This window comes from Apaloderma vittatum, unplaced genomic scaffold (assembly GCF_000703405.1).
Source record: "Apaloderma vittatum isolate BGI_N311 unplaced genomic scaffold, ASM70340v1 scaffold5820, whole genome shotgun sequence".
In the NCBI taxonomy this organism is placed as follows: domain Eukaryota; kingdom Metazoa; phylum Chordata; class Aves; order Trogoniformes; family Trogonidae; genus Apaloderma; species Apaloderma vittatum.
The window spans coordinates 45506-67616 of NW_009692764.1; the positions used below are offsets into that span (position 1 = coordinate 45506).

At 38.5% G+C, this 22111-nt stretch overlaps 1 protein-coding gene across 1 annotated transcript in view; it reads right to left on the reverse strand.

Moving 5' to 3' along the window:
- The window catches only part of SLC44A3 (solute carrier family 44, member 3), a gene marked incomplete at its 5' end in the record, with an annotated part of 41439 nt that extends 19510 nt beyond the window's left edge, over positions 1-21929 (reverse strand). Inside the window, 9 exons of the mRNA XM_009867004.1 lie at positions 4239-4404; positions 12089-12275; positions 13866-13990; positions 14659-14748; positions 15297-15466; positions 16963-17056; positions 18508-18644; positions 19225-19367; positions 21822-21929. Of these exons, the coding sequence (XP_009865306.1) occupies positions 4239-4404; positions 12089-12275; positions 13866-13990; positions 14659-14748; positions 15297-15466; positions 16963-17056; positions 18508-18644; positions 19225-19367; positions 21822-21929 (1220 nt within the window). The remainder of the gene's footprint in view (positions 1-4238; positions 4405-12088; positions 12276-13865; positions 13991-14658; positions 14749-15296; positions 15467-16962; positions 17057-18507; positions 18645-19224; positions 19368-21821) is intronic.
- Positions 21930-22111: the final 182 nt, after the last annotated feature.

A 22111-nucleotide genomic window follows, 5' to 3' on the forward strand; every position in this document is an offset into this window, starting at 1 on the left:
CATTTGAAGTTTAGATAATTTTCTACACATTTGGATGCTTTTCCACACCTTCTTTTTCCAAACAAAGTAATTCTCACAAGAACAGGGTCTGACTAGGTTTCTTGCTTTGCTCCCAAAGAGATTAGAAAAAGAAAAGACTTTCCTTGTAATCCTGGCTCAGGGTAGGAAACAGGAAAATGTCTAACTAAACACAACAACAGGTGATACTTGCGACTCTATACAAGTTCAAGATTGGCTCAATCGTCCACCTACAGCCTTAAGGATAAAGGTTCACCCGGCTTTGTGCATTACATGGCTGCAACCCCAAAATTACTTTAGCACAGGCATACAGTTAGCCATATGCATAAAGCTTAGTGGGCAGTTCATACTGTGCAGTGAATTTTGTCCACGTAGACTCCACTGCATGCACACAAGGCATCAGGGAAAAACAGGAATCTGCCTGATAGAACTGGTTACAAGACTGAGCAGGGCCACAGCTTGGTTTTGCTCTTTTGTATTCCTATTTGATGTTATCACAGGATTGTTTGATTTATAGAGGACACTACTATTCTGAACGTGTGCTCAATACCACATAATCTTTTAATAATTTTCTTTCTTCAGTGCTGCCAATTGTCTATTTTCGTGTGAGTTCTGTGACATTTAACAGCTTTCTTAACACCAAGTTCCTTAAATCAAATGATCACACATCCATCTCAGCTTTCATTTTAAAAACACTTTTCTTATGTGAAGAAGAAAATGTAATCTTGATACACCTAAAAGACACAGACATTTGAAAGTGGGGGGGAAAAAAGCATTTCTTTAAAAGCCTGTCTTTCTGTTCAGAGCTGTGCTTATAAGTTTTCTTCAATCCTGCCTCATCTGTTTCAAAGACCGAGATTTAGCGTAAAATATTTTAGAAGTGTTAAGGAATGAGTCATATATACCTCAAATAAATATGGATCTCATTTTTTTAAAAGAAATACAATAAATTACAAAATTTGTAATAAAAGAGACATTCTAAGACTAACAGAGAACATGGAGACTGTACTTCCAGCTGCCCTTTCACCTGCTCTCAAAACAACAAGGGACAGGCCTGACTGCATACTTGCTGATGGCTCTTTTACATGTAAGTAGGGCAAAGGATGCTCACAGATATTGCAGATGTTATTGAAAAGGGAAGAGGAATCCTTAAAAAATTTGGTCCTACATCATCTCTCAATGACTTTGTTGCAAATCCATAAAACTGGATTTTTGACTTACCATGAGATGTATGTATTTCACCTCTCCTTGAAATCTATCAGAAGTTGTGGCACTGAAAACTTCAGTGTCAGGTGGAAATGCCCAGTCCTGCAAATGCTTATATACTTCCTTAATGTCAACCCTGTGCAGTGGCATACATGCATTGGAGTTACTGAGTAAGTTCAAACAGGGACAGGATCATGATGCTTGTGACATGGGTCAAGTTACCACACCACCTTTCTCTAATCCCAGAGAGGTGAAAAGCCTCATCTTATGGAAAAAGGCAAACATGCACATAACACCTAAGCACATTAAGATGAAAATAACACTCATATAAAACAGCAGTAATAATGAAGAAGGCTTTTTAAAAGACCAAGCCCTTTTCACAAGTCATAAAAAGTAATCATTAAGCAAAAAGTTCTACTTATTTTCTTAAATTAATAAAATCTTTTATGTTTCATCTGAAATAGAAGAAAGCAAAATCTATTTTCAGTGGTGGTATTACAGGTCAAACATATGTTCCTTGCAAAGCTAATCCAGCTAAAATGAGACCCCTGTCCTTCCCACTTGCAACTCCACTGTGGCTGTTGGCCAGGAACATTGGTGTGTGTGCTGTGGAAGGTGATTTCCGCAGGGAAAGGCTGTGCCATTTCCTTGGAGCACTTACAAGCGAGGAGGAAAGCCTCTCTGTGAGGTATCATAAACAAACTCGTGACATGCCTTTATGATGCTGCCCCAGGGAATACATTTAAAAACACACAGCAGACAAGCTCAGAATTGCTGGAGCAGCTCAAGATAACCCTTGCCCTTGATCGTGTAACTGCTCTTGCCGCTAAGCATCCTCTCCCCATTCCTGCATGGCTCTGCATCGCTGCAGATCAGTGCTGACAGCCTAAAGGCCCGGAATATGGATCACCAGCACAGAAAAATTGCATTTCCCCTTCCAAGCACAACTCTCTCAACACAGAAAATGTCACCTGGCCAGCAAGAGGAGCACTTAGCAGTGGAGCACTCAGCAGTAGATGTATAATATGATTTCAATGCAATTGGATGCAGGAACCTTTTGTACTCTGTGGCCAGTTCCTGCAGCAGTAAAAAATAGCTGGAAAGCGGAAAATCGTAACAGAGCAGTAAATGTCATCATAGTGGTTTCTACAAGCACTTCCCTGCTCTGTGCGAAGAAGATACGAAGAGTGCCTTTGCCTTGGGGATTCAGATGGTATATTGTACCAAAACGCACTGCAAAGCATAACCCAGTAAATCAGTGAAACTGCTTTCCTTCCTGTGGTTTCTTGAGCAAGCCAATTTAAATGAACCCTTAGCACCTTGGTATTTGGCTGCTAAAGCCAAATCAACTGCTGAAGACTGAGCTACCTGTATTCGCTCAGAAGAAAAGAGCAGCCCACTACCCAGCAAATCACAGTCACACTAGTTACTTGAGTTTAGGGTATCAATAGGAGAAAGATGATAGAAGAAATTTTAATACCTTTTCAGGTCTTATCATGGCATGTAGAATAGTTGTGTGAGACTGTCACTCTACCCAAACTTTTTAAAAAACATCATTTTAGGTTTTGTCTGCTCTTTTATTAGCACTAGTTCAGTGGCACCACTGTTGGCTGTGCAGAGGATCTTAGCAGAGACAGGCTCCTGACACACATGGTTAAACACTGCCCTGCTTTGACTTTTTTCGATGGGATGATAAAACACCACTTAAAACAATAGTAAGCACTGTCTGTTACCAGGTCTTCTAGCTTTGCTGCTTTGGCTGCAGCACAGCCACAGTCAGCGGAAATGCGAAATCCTTAGAGCTGCACCTGTGAGCAGTGTCTGTGCTGCTGTCTCTGCTGGGTGGAGGGGAACAGACTATTTGGATATATTTCAGCAGAAGGCACTTCTACTAGCAACTGAAACATCCAGGGGTTCATTACATCCATCAACTGAAACCTGCTACCTAGGTTTTGGAGAAGCCCAAAGCCTCCCCTCCCAGCCACCTCAGCTCAACGGTCTTGGGTAGTTGCAGCTCTAGGGCTCCCAGACCCTCTCCCACCAGGCTCCCCAAGTCACTCTCACATCACCTTCCTCAAAGGCTAATTTTCAAAAAACACAAAGTTACCACCATATTCTTCTAATAAAAAATGCCTTAAAATGACAGTTTTTCACAGATCAGAAAATCCCGTTTTGGACTGGAAAAATCTCATTGCTGAGGAATGGAGCAATAAGGGTGACAGAGCTCAAAAAATACCTGTGAGGAGAAATGTTTTGACAATGAAGAGAGCAGTATCCTGAAAAAACTCAACCATGTATTGTAAGATTTAAATCTTCCCCCTCAATGACAAGATAGCACCACTCCAGAGCACGAAATCAATTTGATTTCATTTTACACCATTGCAAGTCTGAAAAAAGTATAAATCATGAAAAGTAGAGATTTTTCCTCATTTCTTCCACATTTACTTTTCAGGGCAATATAAAATCCAAGGAAGCTTGTTTACACATTCCTAAATTATTAACAGTGGTGTTAAAGCATTTACAGTTAACTGAAAATATCTACATAGAATGAAAAAAAAGAGTAACACACTAAGTATTTATGCAGTCAGAACAAATAAAAACCCAGAGCAGGGTTGTACACGTATGAAGAGGTCAAACTGCCTGTGAATACATGAAATCACCAACGAGCTGTATTCTGCATCTCCTTTTGAAGCTACGGCAGTCTCCTGGCAAATGGTCAAAGACAGCCTGTGCCTTCTAAACGGCAATTTCAACTGAGTCAGCCGAGCTCTGCTGGCTTGTACCAAGGCTCAGTTTGCCCTATAACTCCAGTGGTAGTGGCAAGTCACACTAATACCATATACATTGTAAAGTCTTACTCAATATCTTGCAACAAGCAATGCTATTTTATATTAAACTGGATTCCAAGATATTGACATAAACTACAGTCTATTTGAGACTATTCTGCCTAGAAAAACACTGAAAGTAAATGCTGGAAAACCCTTGAAATTATATGGGGGCAATTCTGCACTCACCTGTTGAAGTAACAAGTAACCACTGCCCCAGCAATTGTCATTTGCTGACAGGCAAGAATGAATTCACTAGTCCAGATAAGGCCAACAAAATGATACCAGGCCATGTAGCAAATTCCAGATAGAGCTCTGTATTCTACTTGTCCTCCTGAAGTAGTCTGTGCGGTACCTAGAGTGGGGATTATGCCACTGTATTATTATAACAGATAAGAAAAATGAAGTACATATAAATGCTTCTTAACTTCTCTTCAAGAAGATTACAAAAAATAAATTCAGGTGCTGGTTTATTCTATCCATCTTAACAAAGTCAGAGAGCCAAAATTTTGTAATTCAAGTAGAATTTTGAAAAATAAAATCTTAGAAAATCAGAAGCTTGGGTTTAAATTGGGATTGGGACACAGCTCCCCATAAAGTCAAGAGGACATCTATGAACTAGTGAGATTTCTGAGAAAACACTACTCAGAGTTTGAGTAATTAAATGGTTCAGAAGTAAATTAAATACTAATTTTTGTCATTCATCTTTGAAATAAACTCATAGTCATTAAATGTTTTAGATTTTTTCGATAAGAAGCAAAGATAGAAACTGCAGAAAAATATTAAAGATGTATAACAAAAACCATTGCAACAAAAAAATTATTGTTTTAATTAATATTACTAATTAGGATCATGGCAACTAGTTTTCTGTTCTCTATACTTTGCAATCTTTGTGCAAAATACAGACACATAAAGGTGGCCTCTCCAAAAACAAAAAATAGATACACCTGCATAGTAGCATATGCTCCTATTAACCTTAAAGATAAACATGTTCACAGAATAAAACAATCTCTGGAGATTACTTGTTTTTTATTCTAACTCTATGAAAGAAAGCACAATCGGAGAAACAGAACTGTCTGTTATCACCAGAACAGCATTATAACTTAAGCTCTAATACGTCACATATTCATTTGGTGGAACTGGCAGTGTTAGGTTTATGGTTGGACTCGACAATCTTAAAGGTCTTTTCCAAATTTAACAATTCTATGTTCTCCCACAGGACAGCACACCACCGTCAAGTTCAAAACTACCACACATACGAAGCTATTTATGAAATGGTTCACTTATTTCTGTCCTATTTTTCTATAGCCACAGAGTTCATACTCAAGAATAGCTAAGAGTAGAAAGATTTGTTTTCAGCAATATCACTAGGTTAAGACAAGCTTTATACTTACAAACCAAGGTCCATTTGTCTGCAAATTATGAAAAATATTTATCTACCCATAGTAGCACTGCAAAATTTTTTAAAATGCTTTGAAAGGACCAAAAAACGTTACATGGCTGCATAAACACATACATATGTTCTACATATTTTCTGAAAGGTTATCAATTTTTGCTAAACAAACAAGCTCTTTGCAGTGATGAATGGTTGTTCATTCACAGAAATACGGTTGCTTCCATTATATTAAAATGTATTTTAAGCCTGTGAAATACAAGATACTTGACGGTGCGAAAAACCTTCTGTTCAGATCTCTTCTCACAAACTCTCAGCCATTCCTCCCCATCCTGTGCCTCCCTGGTGTTAAGTTTGGATGCAAAAATTTGGGCTGTTTTTCTTTGGGGGTGGGGGGAAAGTCCAGCATAGATTCATGTACTTTGGTACATTAAAATAAGTTATGCTCTATACCATTCCAAATTCAAGGGATTTTTCATCTCCCTTACTTCTTTCAGAGGCTCTAGACTGCCAGTTTAGTGCAGCACACACAGCTAGCCACATGCACTCATTAACCATAGCCTACAGCCCTTACTGAGGGAACTTATGCAAACAACAGGTCAATGAGATACAAGGTGTCCTACACCCCATTTTTATGGAAAGACATGATGCTATTTGGTAGCAGAATTAAGCACACATGCCACTGTACAATCCACCTGAACATTTCTTTTCCAAACAAGGTACGTTTCAGGTTTTTCTTCTGTAGTTTTGTCATGAAGACTGACAAACGTATACATGGAAAACAAATTCTGTCTGCTTTTTACTGGGGTACTGAAATAACCACCTGCAGTAACAACAGTAATGATTTTGCCTTTCCCAGCCAATCCTACATGTACACGTGCACAGTGCTGTGCTCTGTCACACAGAAATCAGGCACATCCACCTGTGAGTTCACCATTGATGACTTCATTGTCTAGGTATGGTAAACTATTTTTGTTACTTCACAGAAGTATGTTTACCAGTGTAAACATATGCATCTGATTGATTTCCTGTCTTCTGGTCCTACTTTGCACACACAATTTTGTCAACAGAATTACATGCTATTTTTCATACATCAACCTTAGTACAACAGACAAACTTTAAAGCTATCCTAGATACCTTGTTGAGAAAAGTATATGCATTTTCCTCATCACTCCACTGTGATCTACCTGTTCACACAAGCTAAACTTTCTCAACAAAGTCCTGAAATATGGTTTAATATGTCAACAGGATATTTTTTGTCAAACTACATAATCATGAATCTTTCTGGTGTACTTTACACCCTTAGTGATAACATTAAGGACTAAGAAAAGAACTGAAGTCTCTACAGCTGAATCACCAAATCCAAAAACCTCCGATCAGTACAAATGTTGATCTGCTGCAAATACTTCAAAAGAAGGGTTATTGACAATGCCAACAATGGTTATTTCAGTACCGCAGTAAAAAGCAGACAGAATTTGTTTTCCATGTATACATTTGTCAGTCTTCATGACAAAACTACAGAAAAGCCTGAAACGTACCTTGTTTGGAAAAGAAATGTTCAGGTGGATTGTACGGTGGCATGTGTGCTTAATTCTGCTACCAAATAGCATCATGTCTTTCCATAAAAATGGAGTGTACGACACCTTGTATCTCATTGACCCGTCGTTTGCATAAGTGTTTACAGCAGAATTCAGAAGAGCTCCTCCATCTGACTGCGCAGCCTGGTGCTGTGCAATCACGTCAGTCAGCACAGCAATGTAAGGATACTAAAGTCAGAGCGCATATGCAGTACCACTAGCTACATTTTGGTACTTTGAGAGCTCTTGTGAGTTGCTCTTACTGGGCAACTGCTGTTGCAAGGTTTTGCTGATATTTGGAGCAGCAGGCTGTTGTAAGGGACAAAAATTCCTGAGAAGCATAGTCCAGCAATTTCCTTATCAGAAACAAAGAACCACTGACCAGAAAATACTGAGAGCCTGTTTATCAGTTCCTGTTAACATGAAAATATGATGTGCCCTTCCCACTGCTAAGTGAAGACAGGTTCTGGCATCATACACTCAATCTTCATGCTTCCTGCAACAGAATTCACTGTGTTATTTTATTTAGCTTTTTTCCATGTAGTGGTATTTACAGCTAAGCTAGCTGACTGTAATTGGAATGTCAAGGACCCTGCAGGAAATGCATTTTTATTGCTGGTTTTGCTACTGCACAGGTTTATGTGGCAGTTTTATTGCTGAATTGCCTGTAGGATGCACCTTCATTACACAAAAATTTCACACTCCCTTCTCATCCTACATTACATACATAGTATTTATACCATGTGGACTTCACAGCTCCTACACACCAGAAAGTCCAGACATGCTTTGCTGTGTCACACAGCCACTTCAGTTCTGCAGTGAAACGCTGCACAAATCAACAAACAATAAGAACAACCCTAAGACATATCAGCTTTTCCAAAGCACAGCTGAATTCCATTCCTAGCCAGCTAATGGTTCTAACCGGTGCCACTGTTTGTGCTGTCTCAAGTCTCATGGAGTCTTGGCATTCCTCCTAGTTTTCTATGCTTGGAATTCGCTCAGTCTCTGCTGCTCTTAGAGATTCTGAATTATCAAGGTACTTAAGCAGGTGCCTATCTTAAAATGCGTAAGTAGTCCCACCGATTTTAATAGGACTAACCATGTGTTTCAAGTTAGTCATGTGCCTAAGTACCTTTTCAAGTGCAGGCTGTAGTTTTCTATAGCTCCCAAGAAGTTAGTCTTTTCCCAGAGTAACACTAACTTTTGGAGGGAATATAAATAAGGCGCCTGGGTGGTTGCGTAACAATCAGGTGCACCACAGTGGAAGCAAGGATCAAGTGCTCCAGAGCTGCAAGATGCAGAGGTGCTATAAATATCATGTAACTAGTGAAGATTCAAGGAAAACATTAAGAGCAGGTGCAGCACAGCAGCACGACAATTTCACTTACCCATCTCTCTGTATTAGACAAAAAGTCTAGTGTCTTTGTAAACATTTCACTTTTTCAGCTTTCTTGGTATATTTGCATTTAAAATACAGTCTGCACAGCCCCAGAAAATATATTGGTAAGAATAAAAACTCAAAGTGTCAAAAACAAGAAAACCACCACCTGCATTTTACATAACTGAATCCTGGATAGGTAACTATTTGTCAATAGAGAAAACAAATTACTCAAAGAGAGCATATATTGGGAGATCTTCAGAGAAGTACTCTCAGCTGTTGCGAAGTCTCCAAACCTCAAAATTAAAAGAAATGTCTTACACTTACAGAGTGATTGTAAAAACTAGTAGAGAATACACAGATGTTCTGCCAATACATTATTAACCATACAGTACTACATGTACTTATTTTTACAGGATGTATAAATACTAGTCATCCCAAAACAGCAAAACAATCCCCAGTGAGATACCTTAATATGAGTGGCATTTCAGAGGACTCAAATATGAGTTGAAAATTTGAAATACTATAAAGAAATATTCTCAATACCAAATCTAAGTTTGTTAATTTGTCCAAGTTTTGTATTACAAAACAAATCCGTGGTAGAGTATGGTACTAGAAACCCAAATAACTATCATTCTTCTTGCTGACACTGATCTCCTGTGTCACCTGGGCAAACCTCCTCGACTAGAGAGCTGGATAAAACAATCCTTCACTACCTCCTCAGATCACTAAAACGCTAAAATTGTGCTTGTCTTCGAGCTCAGGAGGAGCAGTCATCACAGCAGTTGTAAACACCCGAGCAGATTCAGAATAAACTTCTCACACCACTTTATCGGCACCTAGTGGGCATTGACACAGCTGCAGGTCATTTACATAGTATTTACATAAATACCCCAGCCCCTGGACTTTGCTAAGAACTCATTTACACCTGCTGGGTAACAACAGCTGCCATTAAACATAGCTTAGCAAAAAGAATAATTACAAATATAAATGATAAAAATACAGAATCAAGATTTAACCAGAAAAGTACTCAAATACATAGAGTGGCATTTTTCTATGTGCATTCATGCTTAGACTGTGACTTAGAATTGGTTTGGATTATTTATCAAGTGCACATTCTCTTCTAAATATTGACACATTAACTGTTTACAGAAAAGTCTTACAAGGTTTTACACCTACATTAAAAATATCATGGCAGATGATCTCACATGCTTTACTAGATTCCTCATACGAGCAATGTATTGACAGCTAAGTGTTGGAAATGATGTTCCCTTGTTATGAAGAATCTGCAAAAAGTTAATTGCTAGAAACTTTAATATCGCTCTGCTGTGCACCAAGATTCCACTGCCTTCTGTACCATATTACATGTATCACTCACTAGAAACATCAGCATTCCTACTAAGCTAGGGAGAAGACAAAAAATAAAATACCTTTGAGTCAGGAGATGTGTGCCGCACTATGAATGTAACAGCAGATCATAAACTGAATCCTACTCTCCAAGAAGGCAGAGAGAAAAACCAAACAAACAGAATATAAATCAATCAAGGAGAATGGCACAACATGGAAAAAGCATAAACTGCCTCTCAAATGCAGTTTTCATTGGGTTTTATTCCTCCATGAATAAATGTGGTATTTGATTTGGGATATAATGTGCAAGTCACTATTTTTCCTGCAAAGTTTGTAAAAGCATCCAGGAAATACCTGACAAGTTCCCCATCCTATACTTATCATAGAATCATTCGGGTTGGAAAAGACCCTTGGGATCGAGTCCAACCATTAACCCTACTCTACAAAGCTCATGCCTAAGCCATATCCCCCAACACCACATCTAAACAAAGGTAATGGAAGGCATCAAGCAGTTTCTGTCATATTAGCTAAAATATTTCTACTCTTCTAATGGTCGCTGTGTTTGCAAAAGCTTTTGAAGACAACAGACTCAGCTGACATTTTCTTAATTTAGATTTAACAAGGGCAAGCTTCACATCCTGTGTGTGCATATTAAGAGTACAAATGAATTTTCCTACAGGTAATGGGCAAGCTCAGCCTAACATCAAGGATGTAGTATTTCCTCTAATAGTTATTTTTAATTATATATTTAGCCAACATGTGTGTTATAACTGATTTTATTTACCATAGTTAATGTTTATCTTAAATTGCATCTGATCCAACCAGGTGCATGAAATGAACAGTTGGCTAATAGCTCAGTAGATGCTCTTTTCTGCAAAGGACTTGTCTGAGCCAGTGATAAGATTCCCCACAAGGCCAGTTTGAAAAATACTGCTGCCTGGCTGACGTGCATAAATGGGATGGAGATTTTGCAGAAAAGTTAATAACCACACAAAGCTGTGTCTCGCACATAATGGTGTAAACTGACAATCCAACTGAGAGGAGCATGGCTAAGGAATATCCATGACACCTAAAGTGTGACTATTTAGTCAGTCAGGAACAACTCACAAAGAGATTGCAGATCGAACATTTGGCCTTGCTAAGTCTGACCCTTCTGCAGGAGAAGTAGGTTGTGAGCCAGACAAGCGCTTCACACAGCTACTTTCGACAGATACGAGCTACTGGAGGAAAGGCAGCAGAAAGAGAGACACACCCTTGCAAACCTGCATGACTCTTCTTAAAGCTGGAAGAGAACAGATCCCAGTCTAGCCTAAGCAACAGGTGAGTGATTCGCAATGCCAGTAGGGAATCGGACAGAGGGACTCTCATGTTACAAGTGAAACGGGTCTTGTACAGAGCCAGGGTGAGACTGAGACAGAAGCAGTTGTGATGGAAGAGTGAGGTACACGGCCCGTGGAGGTGTAGAATACTGCCAGTTTTGTGAATTGGTCTTGGCTACAGAAAGGTTGGAGGCTTTTTTGGCCTAGCAGGGATCTATAAACCTGTACAGAGGAGTTACTGCAGCTGCTGTCTCAAGGTATGGTAGAAACAAAAGATAAAATGGTAACACAAAAGCATTTGAAGAGTTAGGCTGCATTTGGCTTTCCACATAGAAATCACTGCCAAGTTTCAGAAGAGAGAAAACCCATAAACAAATACGCGAATGACAAACAACTGCCTCTAGCTCCACCAGTTCTGCAACAGCTCCAACCCAAAGGACAACAATTGACTCCTAGCAGTGGCCCTAGTAATTTAAAATGAAAAAAAAGCCAGCCCCAGATCATACTACTTCCTATGTACAAAGGTTAGTATATCCAGAGGAGTTATCTTCAGAGCTACATAGAGTTTAGCTTCCCTTGTTTGGGTGCTGTTGCATAGAAAAACAACCTCCTCTTTGCATGATGCTGGGCTAAGGGACAGAATCCAGACTATCCTGGTTCAATGTAACAGATCTTTTAGCTGTATGTCTCTCCGTGATACCATTTACATATTCAAAATCTGTCCTTGTAGATCTTTCATAATGCCTATTTCTACAGAGCACCTCCCCTGCAACTGCAAGAACATCTGGATTAATCCAAATACTGTTGTACCAGCCCAAATAATGATAGCAGTTGTCACTGAACTACTGCTCAGAAACAACATTCTGCCTCCATGACAACTGAATATTGTTTATAATCAAAGGAGATGAACATTCTCATTTCATAACAACCGCACTAAGAGCCGTGTCCTCCCTCTTGTTACTTTCTTCATTTATTCATATCAAACTGATTGTATTCATCCAAATAAATGGAAAATATATACTTACCTATAGTTCCTAAGCTAAGTAGCACAGCAACCCAAAATACCCAGAACACAATGAGAATCAGTAAGGTCCAGAGTGGTTGGAACAGGAGGAAAGGAATTCTGCCAATAATTTTACCAACAATTTGAAAGAGCTGCACAGTGAACTGAAGCCTCTTTCTTAGTGCAAATATAAGGGAAAGTAGAACAACCTGGAAATTAAAAGACAAATTGTTGGGTTTTTTTCATTAAGAAAAGTATCCAAGTTATGAAATACAGGGCCAGGGGGTACAAATTTCACAAACACACAAAAGCAAGGGATTTTGCATAAACTTACTGCTCACTGGAAAAAGCTTTCTGAGATGCTGCTTATATTCTCAAAGAGTCTGTGAATTAAACCTTGGTTTTCTGAAATCATTTCTACTATTTTTTTTAAAACAAAACAGGATTCATAAAACTTTAATTCACCTAATGGAAACAGTCTGTTTTGCTTTACAGCAAACGCAAGTCTATGTTACATGATACACAGTGTATGTGAAAGCGATGTGTATCATGAGCATTTAAACTTTCTTCCTACCTGGGTCAGCTTACCACTGTTAACAACGCTAGGAAGAGCAGTCCTTTTCTGCAGAAAGGTCAGTAGCACAGCCCAATTAATTTGAGAGCTGTGTATGTATGCAAGCAAAGCAGACATAAAATGAAACCTCATTTAAATAAATTATTTTTTCCCCAAAGTATAAAAAACCAAAACCCCACAATGTCACCAGTTCTTTGTATAAGACAAGGAATATGAACAGCAATTAAATGAGAGGTTGGAAACTATAAAATAATAAATGCAACCAGTGGCAATTGCCTCACCAGTTTTCTTGCCTGCTCTAGAAAGAAGCCACTGACTCTGAAGAGAAGTGTAAGCTGCAGCAGTGGTGTTCCCACAGTTCTGCAAAGGATAGTCAATTATACTGGAACACACATGCACAGAAAGTAGCCTTTTCTTAACCCTTTAGTATCAAAAGCAGTAAAAAGGCCAGAACTTACAGAGGATATGAAAAAAAATCTCATCTGTGACACATTTATATTTGTCACTGTAAACTGTCAGACTGGTCTTACTCAGTGAATTCCAGTTTATGGATCCTACTTTGCTTTAAGAAAACAGAAGAAAAATCATTCTGACAAATGTCTCATGAAGTACAAATTGTCTGTACATTCATATTGAGCAATGACTCCTTTAATATTGCAACATCAGAGTGAAAAACTCACTTTAAAAGTTGCAAGCTAGACTACACTACAGGACTCAGAATTTATGTTGGAAAACAATGCCAATGCAAGAAAAGCAGAACTCAACCTGAGACCTAGATATTGCTGCTTGTGCTTCGCTATCCTTTTCATTGTCTAAATGAGCTGCCACTCCTTTCTCCCGCTGACAAGGTAGGCTAAATCCACAGATCTCATGTTCATATTGAGCCAGCATCCCTCTATTCACTCAACATGACTCTCCAGTTAGCTGATGCAGTGAAGAAGGGGAAGTGAGATCAGACACATTTCTTTAAAAAATTCTTGCATTTCTAATCCACTAATGCTGACACTCTTTGTATAGTTTTGAAATGTGGCAGAGCCCTGTGCTGACAAGCAAATTTCACAGTGAAGATACAAAACTATCAAAATAAGTGAAGGCAGATTTCAGAATTGATTCTCACTTTCAGATTTGAAAGAAATGACGAATGCTTTTTACTGTTGCAGAACCAACGGAGTTCAAGTTTTCAAATCACAGCCTCTGCCATTGCTTACAGTAAAACACTACTTACAGTAACTATTGTTGAGAAGATAGCATATCCGAGCAGAAATTTTACATTTTCCTTTTCTGTTTCCAATTCAGTGCTGGGATCATCCTTGTAGTCGTAATAGAGCCACCAGAGAACACCTGAGACAACTGAGGAAACAAGAGCATCATGAAGGCAGGCAGTGCTCCCCAGGGTGCAGCACACTGCTGTCGGCAGGCTGATGGCTGCCTGGCCTCCCTCCCGAGTCTCTCGCCGTTCTGCACAACCCAAGCTCAGTTCAGGAATGCTGTCGTGTAGCAGAGAGACACAGTGTATCAAAAGATCAGAGAAAAAAAAAAGATCACATAATGGTCTGTTAGTCTGAGGTAAACCAGCACCAGAGCACGTGGTCTTGCAGTTATTCTAAAGCTCAGGCATGTAATTTCATTGAAGAGATACAAAGTTAACTTTCATGCAATGACAAGCTTTAGCTGGACAGGTTCTTACAGTTCTCCCTTTCTAAAGCAGCCAATGTAAAACTTCACTAAACTTTCTTTAAAATAACAACATTTTCATAACTGCATTCATCTGCCAAAAGAAATACTGTTTCCAGGCATGTATAAAAATAAAAGTCATCATCATCCCAATGCTCAGCAGCTGCAACAGCATAGCTAGACCTTGGCAGCAAAAGGCAAGCATGGTTCATCCTGGAACTGGCTGTGGTAAGCTTACGGTTCCTGAGGATGGCCATGGAGAAAGCCAGCTGTTTGTTCAGCTGCCTCCAATTCAGTGAGATGATCCATTTAACTAAGCATATGCTAAAAGGTAATATACTTACATAACAAACCAAACACAACCAGTGCAATCAAAGTATGGACCAGAAGTGTCCGAATGAATCTGAAGACTAAAACCAGTATAAAAGAGAAAGCTGAAAAATATACAGAGTAAGTTTACTATGAGTGTTACAACCCATTTAACTCTTCTTTACTTTACATATAAATTTAAGGTTCTTGTAGAATTCTTCTATTTTAAAAACATCTCAAAAACATCAACATTTAGTAAATCTGGCAACATTTTTAACACACAAAACACGTAGTTACATGGAACTTACTAATAAAGAATTTATAACTGAAATATTTCACCTTGGGAATTATTAGCTTTTCAATAATATTTTACATAGGATTTAACTTAAGATGTTCATTGAGATGCCCTTTGTATCAACTATTTCTTACAGTTCCCTGAAATGAGGTATATGATCATATCAAGAAACATAGAATCTGATACTTCATAGAGCTGTATTTCATCACTCTATTATATGCCTCCTGATAACACAAAATCACTCTTTCTTAAAAACAACTCTGCCCAGAAAACATGAAAAAACTCACTTCTAATTTTTTAAAAAATAAAGTTAATAGAAACATCTGAAACTTTGCTTTTAACTGAATATCATTACTCACTTTTTATTTATAACCTTACCTAGTGCAAGGACACTCAATCCTATCACAGCATCTCTTCGTGCCAATATTCCACTCAGAATTCGGTGAAAAACATCCATTTCATTAACCATACTTATTAAGACAGATGCATACTTGGAATAGCATTCAGAATTTTGCGGAACACATCGATTAAAAAATGGAAAAGATTTACTGGAAGGTTAAAAACAAGACGGTAAAAAACATTAATTACTGGACAAACGGTTTCAAATCCACAGAGATCCTTTCCACCATCCTCTTTCAAGCCCTCTGCAGCACCCTACCAGCAGCCTCAGTACAGTTTTGCTGCCAGAGCTGGCCAATCTGACCTGTAACCTTGCAGGCATCCTCTCTGCCAAGGAGGAGACCTTGCACATGAAGCTGGACACAACAGAGCATGGGAGTGGTCTGTTACAAATGGTAGTTTTATGTTTCATCTGCAAAATAAACTCCTAGCAGCATCATGCCTGTAGCACTGTACCAGAGCATCCACTCACAATCAGCCTGGGTGAAAAAATGAACTACTGTCTCAATCACCATCCAGATTTAGCTCCTATTCCCATTCTAGTCAGATTTCACCTGCTTTGCTCTTATGTGTTTATATAAAACCTAAATTCATATTAACATACCTGCAAGCTACGTTGTTGCAGATAATTCTAGACCACAAGCACTTTGCATTGTTTTTATGATATTTAAGCATTCTGAAAGCCACATCAAAACAATGTGTGTAAGGTACAATTAACACTACCAAATGTTTACATAAAAAATTATCTGGCACTCCCAGCCAAGCTTCTTGAATACATTTACTGTCCCAGATTGGCAATACTGCACTAAAACAGCCAAAGACATATTCCTACCTAAAAACCAGAGATTTGTTCATAAATGGTTAAAAACTTCTCTGTCTAGCTTTGCTTCTACTTTGAAATATTACCACGCAAGATTAATAACTTTGCTGAGTTCCTTGCCAAACAGAGAAAATTTTAAAAAGTAGAAGAGATAAGTAAAACATGTCATATTTTTTCATCAATTTACACATTCTCCTTTTATGCACTATATGCAGTGTTTTTATGTATCTCGTGCTCTCTTCTCTTTGCTTTTTTCCCCTATTTTCTCTCGTTCAGAGCAGACGATTTCGCTTTGCCAACACAGAGATTCCAGTTTCTTGCTGTGTTTTCATGACACCGTATAACTTAAAATCATGAGTTTAAGGAGACTGACTCTTTTGAAATGCCACATGTTAAAGGCAGTGCCCATCCACAGACCTGTGCTTCAAGCCAGCTGGCTGTGAAAGGATTCTGATGAAAATTTCTGGGTTCAGGATAATAAGCAAGCCCCAAGACCACAGCTCCTCTTCCTTGGCATTGAGGGAGGGAGTAAAAGTCTGTGCAGGAGCTGCGTTGTTCCTCATATGGAGGGCTTTTCTCCTGACTTGTAGAGGAAAAATCTCTAAAGGGCAGGGAAACGAGGGGAATGCAGTCCTTGTTCATTCTGTGGGACAGGACACTGACGTGCACAGGCACACACGAGAACTCATAAGGATATACATACAAAAATAAATTAAAGAAGCAAAACCATTCTAACTGCAAGCACCAAGTCAAACACAAAACACAAGGAAGTAAAAATCCTTAAGGAGCTGTCTGGACTCAAGAATGTTGTAAAGTAATTCTTACCTTGGTGGAACTGGCAGTGCGGGACACAGCTCAGCTGCCTTTGGGTCTAGAGTGTAACTGGAAATGTTCAGGTTGTAAATACAAAGACAAGAACCTAAGAAGGGGAGGGAAAGTAACAATATTAGTTTAAGTCTTAGTGAAAACCACATTATCAATTAAGTCTTGTTTAAACTTCTGCTTTGACTCCAAAGCAGGCCATATTCATCTCTGGTATTTCAGTGGGAATGTAAGTAAAAAATTAGTTAACTGGGTAAATCTAAAGCAACCTCTGTGAAATCTTTTACTTTCTAGACTTAACTATCATTACCATTTACTGATCTCCCTGGAGGTCAGGCACACTATTTGTTGCACAGTGCCATAATCGAGCTCTAAACTATTACTCATTAAGACAACAGAAAAAACTACACTGACAGACGCTACAACAGAATTAGGCTCCTTGTGATTTAGAATAGAATATATATGTATCCAGAAATCTACACTTTCTAGGCTAAATATTACCAGGTATTCTACTAATAATACTCTGCTCAATTGTATAATGCTTCTGGGAAAGGAAGGCTGGATACATTCAAGCCATTCCAAACACAATGCTGCCCTCTCCCTTGAGATAAACAAGCAAGCAGTTTTAGTGGTAGATAAAATTTCAGTCAATTATATTCAGTTACACTGAATATCACATCTCTTTGCAGCTTTCTAGAAGTACTAAAGCGTGGCAAACTACCCCAAAATAAAATTAAAATACATGTTGTAAACTAAAACAGCAATCCTTGACAAACAAAACAGCAAAACAACAGCAAAACAACAGCAAAACAACAGCAAAACAACAGCAAAACAACAGCAAAACAACAGCAAAACAACAGCAAAACAACAGCAAAACAACAGCAAAACAACCCAACAACGAATGGAATTCCAACCTCCAGTAAAAATAGCCACTAATAATCATATGGTCTGTAGTTTATGCATATGCTATGGAATAACAGTTAGGCTACAGGTTATTTTATTTATGTGTTGGATGTGAATGAACTGGAGCTGCATCTTTTGCACAATAGCTACTTCTAGCATCACATACATCTTGAACAGAGAATAAAATAAATAAAAAAATCTAGGTGGGAAAGCAAACTCTGGGATCTGATGTCTAAAGGGATAAAACCACTTATGTATCTCTGGAATTAATAATATCACCATAGTTTTAATTAAATTTAAAACAATCAATTGGACGAGTTTCTCAAATACCATATGAGTTCTGTTCATCCACTAGCATGACCACCAAACTACATTGGTGCACTCTCAGCAGCCAGTTTTCTGCTGCATAATCTCACCATTTTGCAAGAATTAATCAACAACTTTTGAATTTGCATAAGAAAGCTGTAACATTTCTAGAAACTATAGCTTTGAAATAAAGCAAACCCAAAATATTTTATTTTCTGTTGCCATGGACTGCTCAGGAAATTAATGGTAAGAAATTACTTCCTTGTGTAGCCAACATAAGAATAATAAAGTGACAGTTTCTATAGATACACTAAGATATTCATATTCCCTGTTGCACACCATTATTCCTTGCAAAACTCTGGAGGTCTTCCAAAGAGTTGAGCTGCTCTTGCGGACAACTAGACACACACAAGGAAAGTGAACTGATTTTGAGGTTTTGAATTTCCAGGCCGCATGAATTCAGAAAGAACACATACCTAGAAAGAAAAAAAAAAGATCCTCTTTTCAAAAAACAAGCTTTCTGGGTTTTATAGGTTTACATTCGGAACCTTTTTTCCATCTTTTTAAAGCCCTTCAAAGTAAATGAAACTATTTTTACACATAAAATGGAAAGAAAGGGAGTTTGAAGTCAGAAGTTAAGAAGAAATTTGAGAATGTGCCACATTTTTACACTTCATTTTATGTTCCTGAATGGGATCAGAAGCTGTCAAGGTGGATGCCATTCTACAAAGGCAAGTTCACAGGAGGCAAGAGATTGAACGTGAACCTCAACACGCAACTTCCCTCACTACAAAGGTTTGCCACATAGAATGACTGCTGGTTTGGCTGAGGCCCTGTTTAAAAAACAGCCAGCATAAAGCATAAGAGTGTAGCACGTTTTCAAATTCTATCTCAACTTCTCAGTTTCACTCATCATTTTGTGCCATTCTTGCACTTTTTTAGGCCTTAAATATAAGCATGTATATATTCATATGTATACGACTCACAACTAGAAAATGCATATCTTATTAAGTTCTCAAACATTTGATTTATTTAGACATTATGTGATGTACTTACTTCTTATTAGTCATGTCCTTTCCAGAAAGGGGTGCCCCTTTTACAGGAGCGTTCTTCCTACCACATATGTTCCCAAAGCTGTCACATCCAAGCACAAGTCTTTCTGCGGCACCAGCCATCACAGCATAGCCAGTTATAAATATCTGTTAAAATATTTTTTAATGTGAAATCATGCTACAATAGCTTTTCCTTCCAATTAAATAAATACTCTTTTTAACCCATGCATTTTTGCCTTGTGGATGCAAACACTTAAACCTAAAATTCACCCCTTGGCATAAGGCTGCAGCAAGTCACATGGACAAGTTTAACCCTATTACCTCCTTAGAGCTTTCCTTCACCTGTTGTTGAAAGTATATAAATTAAGCAGATATGGGTCCTAATTAAAATAATAGGAAAGCAGTAAGAAGGCGCTAAATATAGTCTCTACCAAAGTTTATGTGTGTCACCAGGTAAGGTCACTCAAACGGTAATTTTTCACTCCTTGGTTTTCAGGATGTCCTTCAAGACTCATCTGGGAAACATATCTGCTGAAATGTTGAGCTCTTGCACCTGGCAGTGAATTTAATCAGAGGTATATTTTAAATATATAAAGTATAATTAAAATGCAGGTTACATGAAATTTCAGGAAGATGCATTCTTTAACACAGGTGAAAAATCTGGAAAGAGCCACACTGTGAACTTAGGTGACATCACAGGGATCTTTTAGATGCTTTGCTCTCAGGTTAAAACTCCAAGTTTTAAGCTCTCTGTAAATCCCTGGGGCAACTAAGAACCTCTGTTGGCCAAGGTGCAGCAATCCTTAGTCAACAACAAGACACCCTGCTAAGGAATGCAGCTTAAGCTCTGCTCGGGTGCCCCATGAAGGCCAAAATGCCCCTTGACAAGAACCTTTCCAACTGCCAAATAGCAGTAATTTTTCTTCTGGGAAGCTGGTGAAATCCTGAGCACTACTTTACCCAAATGCTTATTTACAACACTCCAGCTATTGAGGACCTCAGTGATTCATTCACCTCCTCCGTCCCAGTCCCACGGGGTGTTAAACTACATTTCACACACACCAAAGACAATACACTAAGCTCTGTGGCTACATGCCAACTGCTGGCAGCAGCAAATCTTCTCAGCCCCACACTAACTTCTACTACTTTGCATGGATGTTGTTGAACATCAGCTGTGCTGGAAACAGATTGCACATATCAGATCCAGCAAAACTGTCTTCTTATTCAAGGTTTAGAGTCTCTATCTGTTTCTCAACCTTTAACATTTGGGACTAAAGATGGGATCTGGGCAAAACTTGAGACTCACACAAACATGTAAGCATGTGCTTCCTTAGTACCCAGTGTAGTCTCATTTTTGCTTATACATATGCAGTCTAACTAGTTAAATAGTACGGGGGGGTGTTAAAAACTGAATGTATGTTAATGCTATCTCAGTATGGAGAACTTTGTGGAGACTCCAGAACTAAAGCTGACATACTACTTCTGGATGTGACATTTGTTACAATAACAAAATATTTTCAGGTCTAGTTTATTTACATAGCAAATACTTGTTAATAATCAAATTGTTCTTAGAAGAAAAAGCCAGCATTGTAACTCAATCTGAAATCCACTTTCAGAAAAAAATCTGTCATTCCTTCTAAAGATGGATGTTACAGGTCCATTTGTCACTAGTGCGGCAAATACTGGGTACATGTCAATTTCTTTCTTTCTTTTAATTGCAGCATGCTGGGTACATGCCATAAATACCGTTAAGTAATAGATGGCTGTGTGACTGCTGGAGAGGTGTGTCTATACCAGTGATATGGACTTCTACAGTAATTAACAAGGTTTCAATTTCTTTTCACTATGCAAACAAATCAGTGTCACATAAAATACTTTAACCTTTCAAAAATAAGATCAAATAAAAGAAAACAAATACATTTCACAGAAACAGCAATAAAAATACTGAGAGAAAACAAACAAAAATCCTAACTCCTTCCCATCCAACGGGTCTAATTTCTGGCATTCTCTCCACTTATCAAAGCACTAAGCATATGACAGCATGTAAAAAACCCTATCCTGTTCACAAAGTTCAGCTTCTCCTTATGCAGTATTCAAAATGGGTATATATTCTTCTGCATTCATTAAAGCTTCCATTAAAAGTTATTAAGAATTGAACCAATTAATAGTGTTTTCACAAGAATCTGGTGTAGCCCTAGACATATGAAAAAAAGCCACTCATGATAAAGAAAGACAAAGCCTGTTCCCAAAATCTTGCATGCACGTCTAAGCACAAGACACATAGTGACTTGACACAAGATCAGACAGATATGCTGCAAAATAACAAGGAATAAGCCCAGTCAGAGCCTGGACTAATTTACATAAAAGAGAATTCTAAATAACTCAGCCTCGTGCATACATGGCATCTAAAGCATATAGGTAAACTTAAAAATCTGTGTAATAGACACTGCAAGGAAGCACTACATCACGTCACAGGTCAGTTCTGTCCTAGTGCAATCCTGAGACCCAAACACTTGTGCCAATAATAATTTCAGTTTAGATTTAGTATACCACTCGTTAACTTTGGATCTGATTTTTCTTTCAGAAAAGAAGCGCACTTACCAAACCAGTCCAGAAAAGGAAAAAGAGAAGCAACCAGACAGTGTCTGTGCACTTTCTGTAAGCAACTGGTCTCCATTCCCTTATTTCAGAAACACTATCCCCAGAATCCTAAAAAGAAACAAAGACAGAAAAGAAAATACAAACTTCTGTGAAGTTAAAATCAAGCTGCAAGCGGCTGAAATTTCTGAAAGAGCATAACCTTGCACTTAAAATGCCGAACACCTGGTAGCTGTCCGCCCGCAACAGCTGCGCAGCTGTCCCTGTGCTGCCATCGTACCGCACCGCAGCCC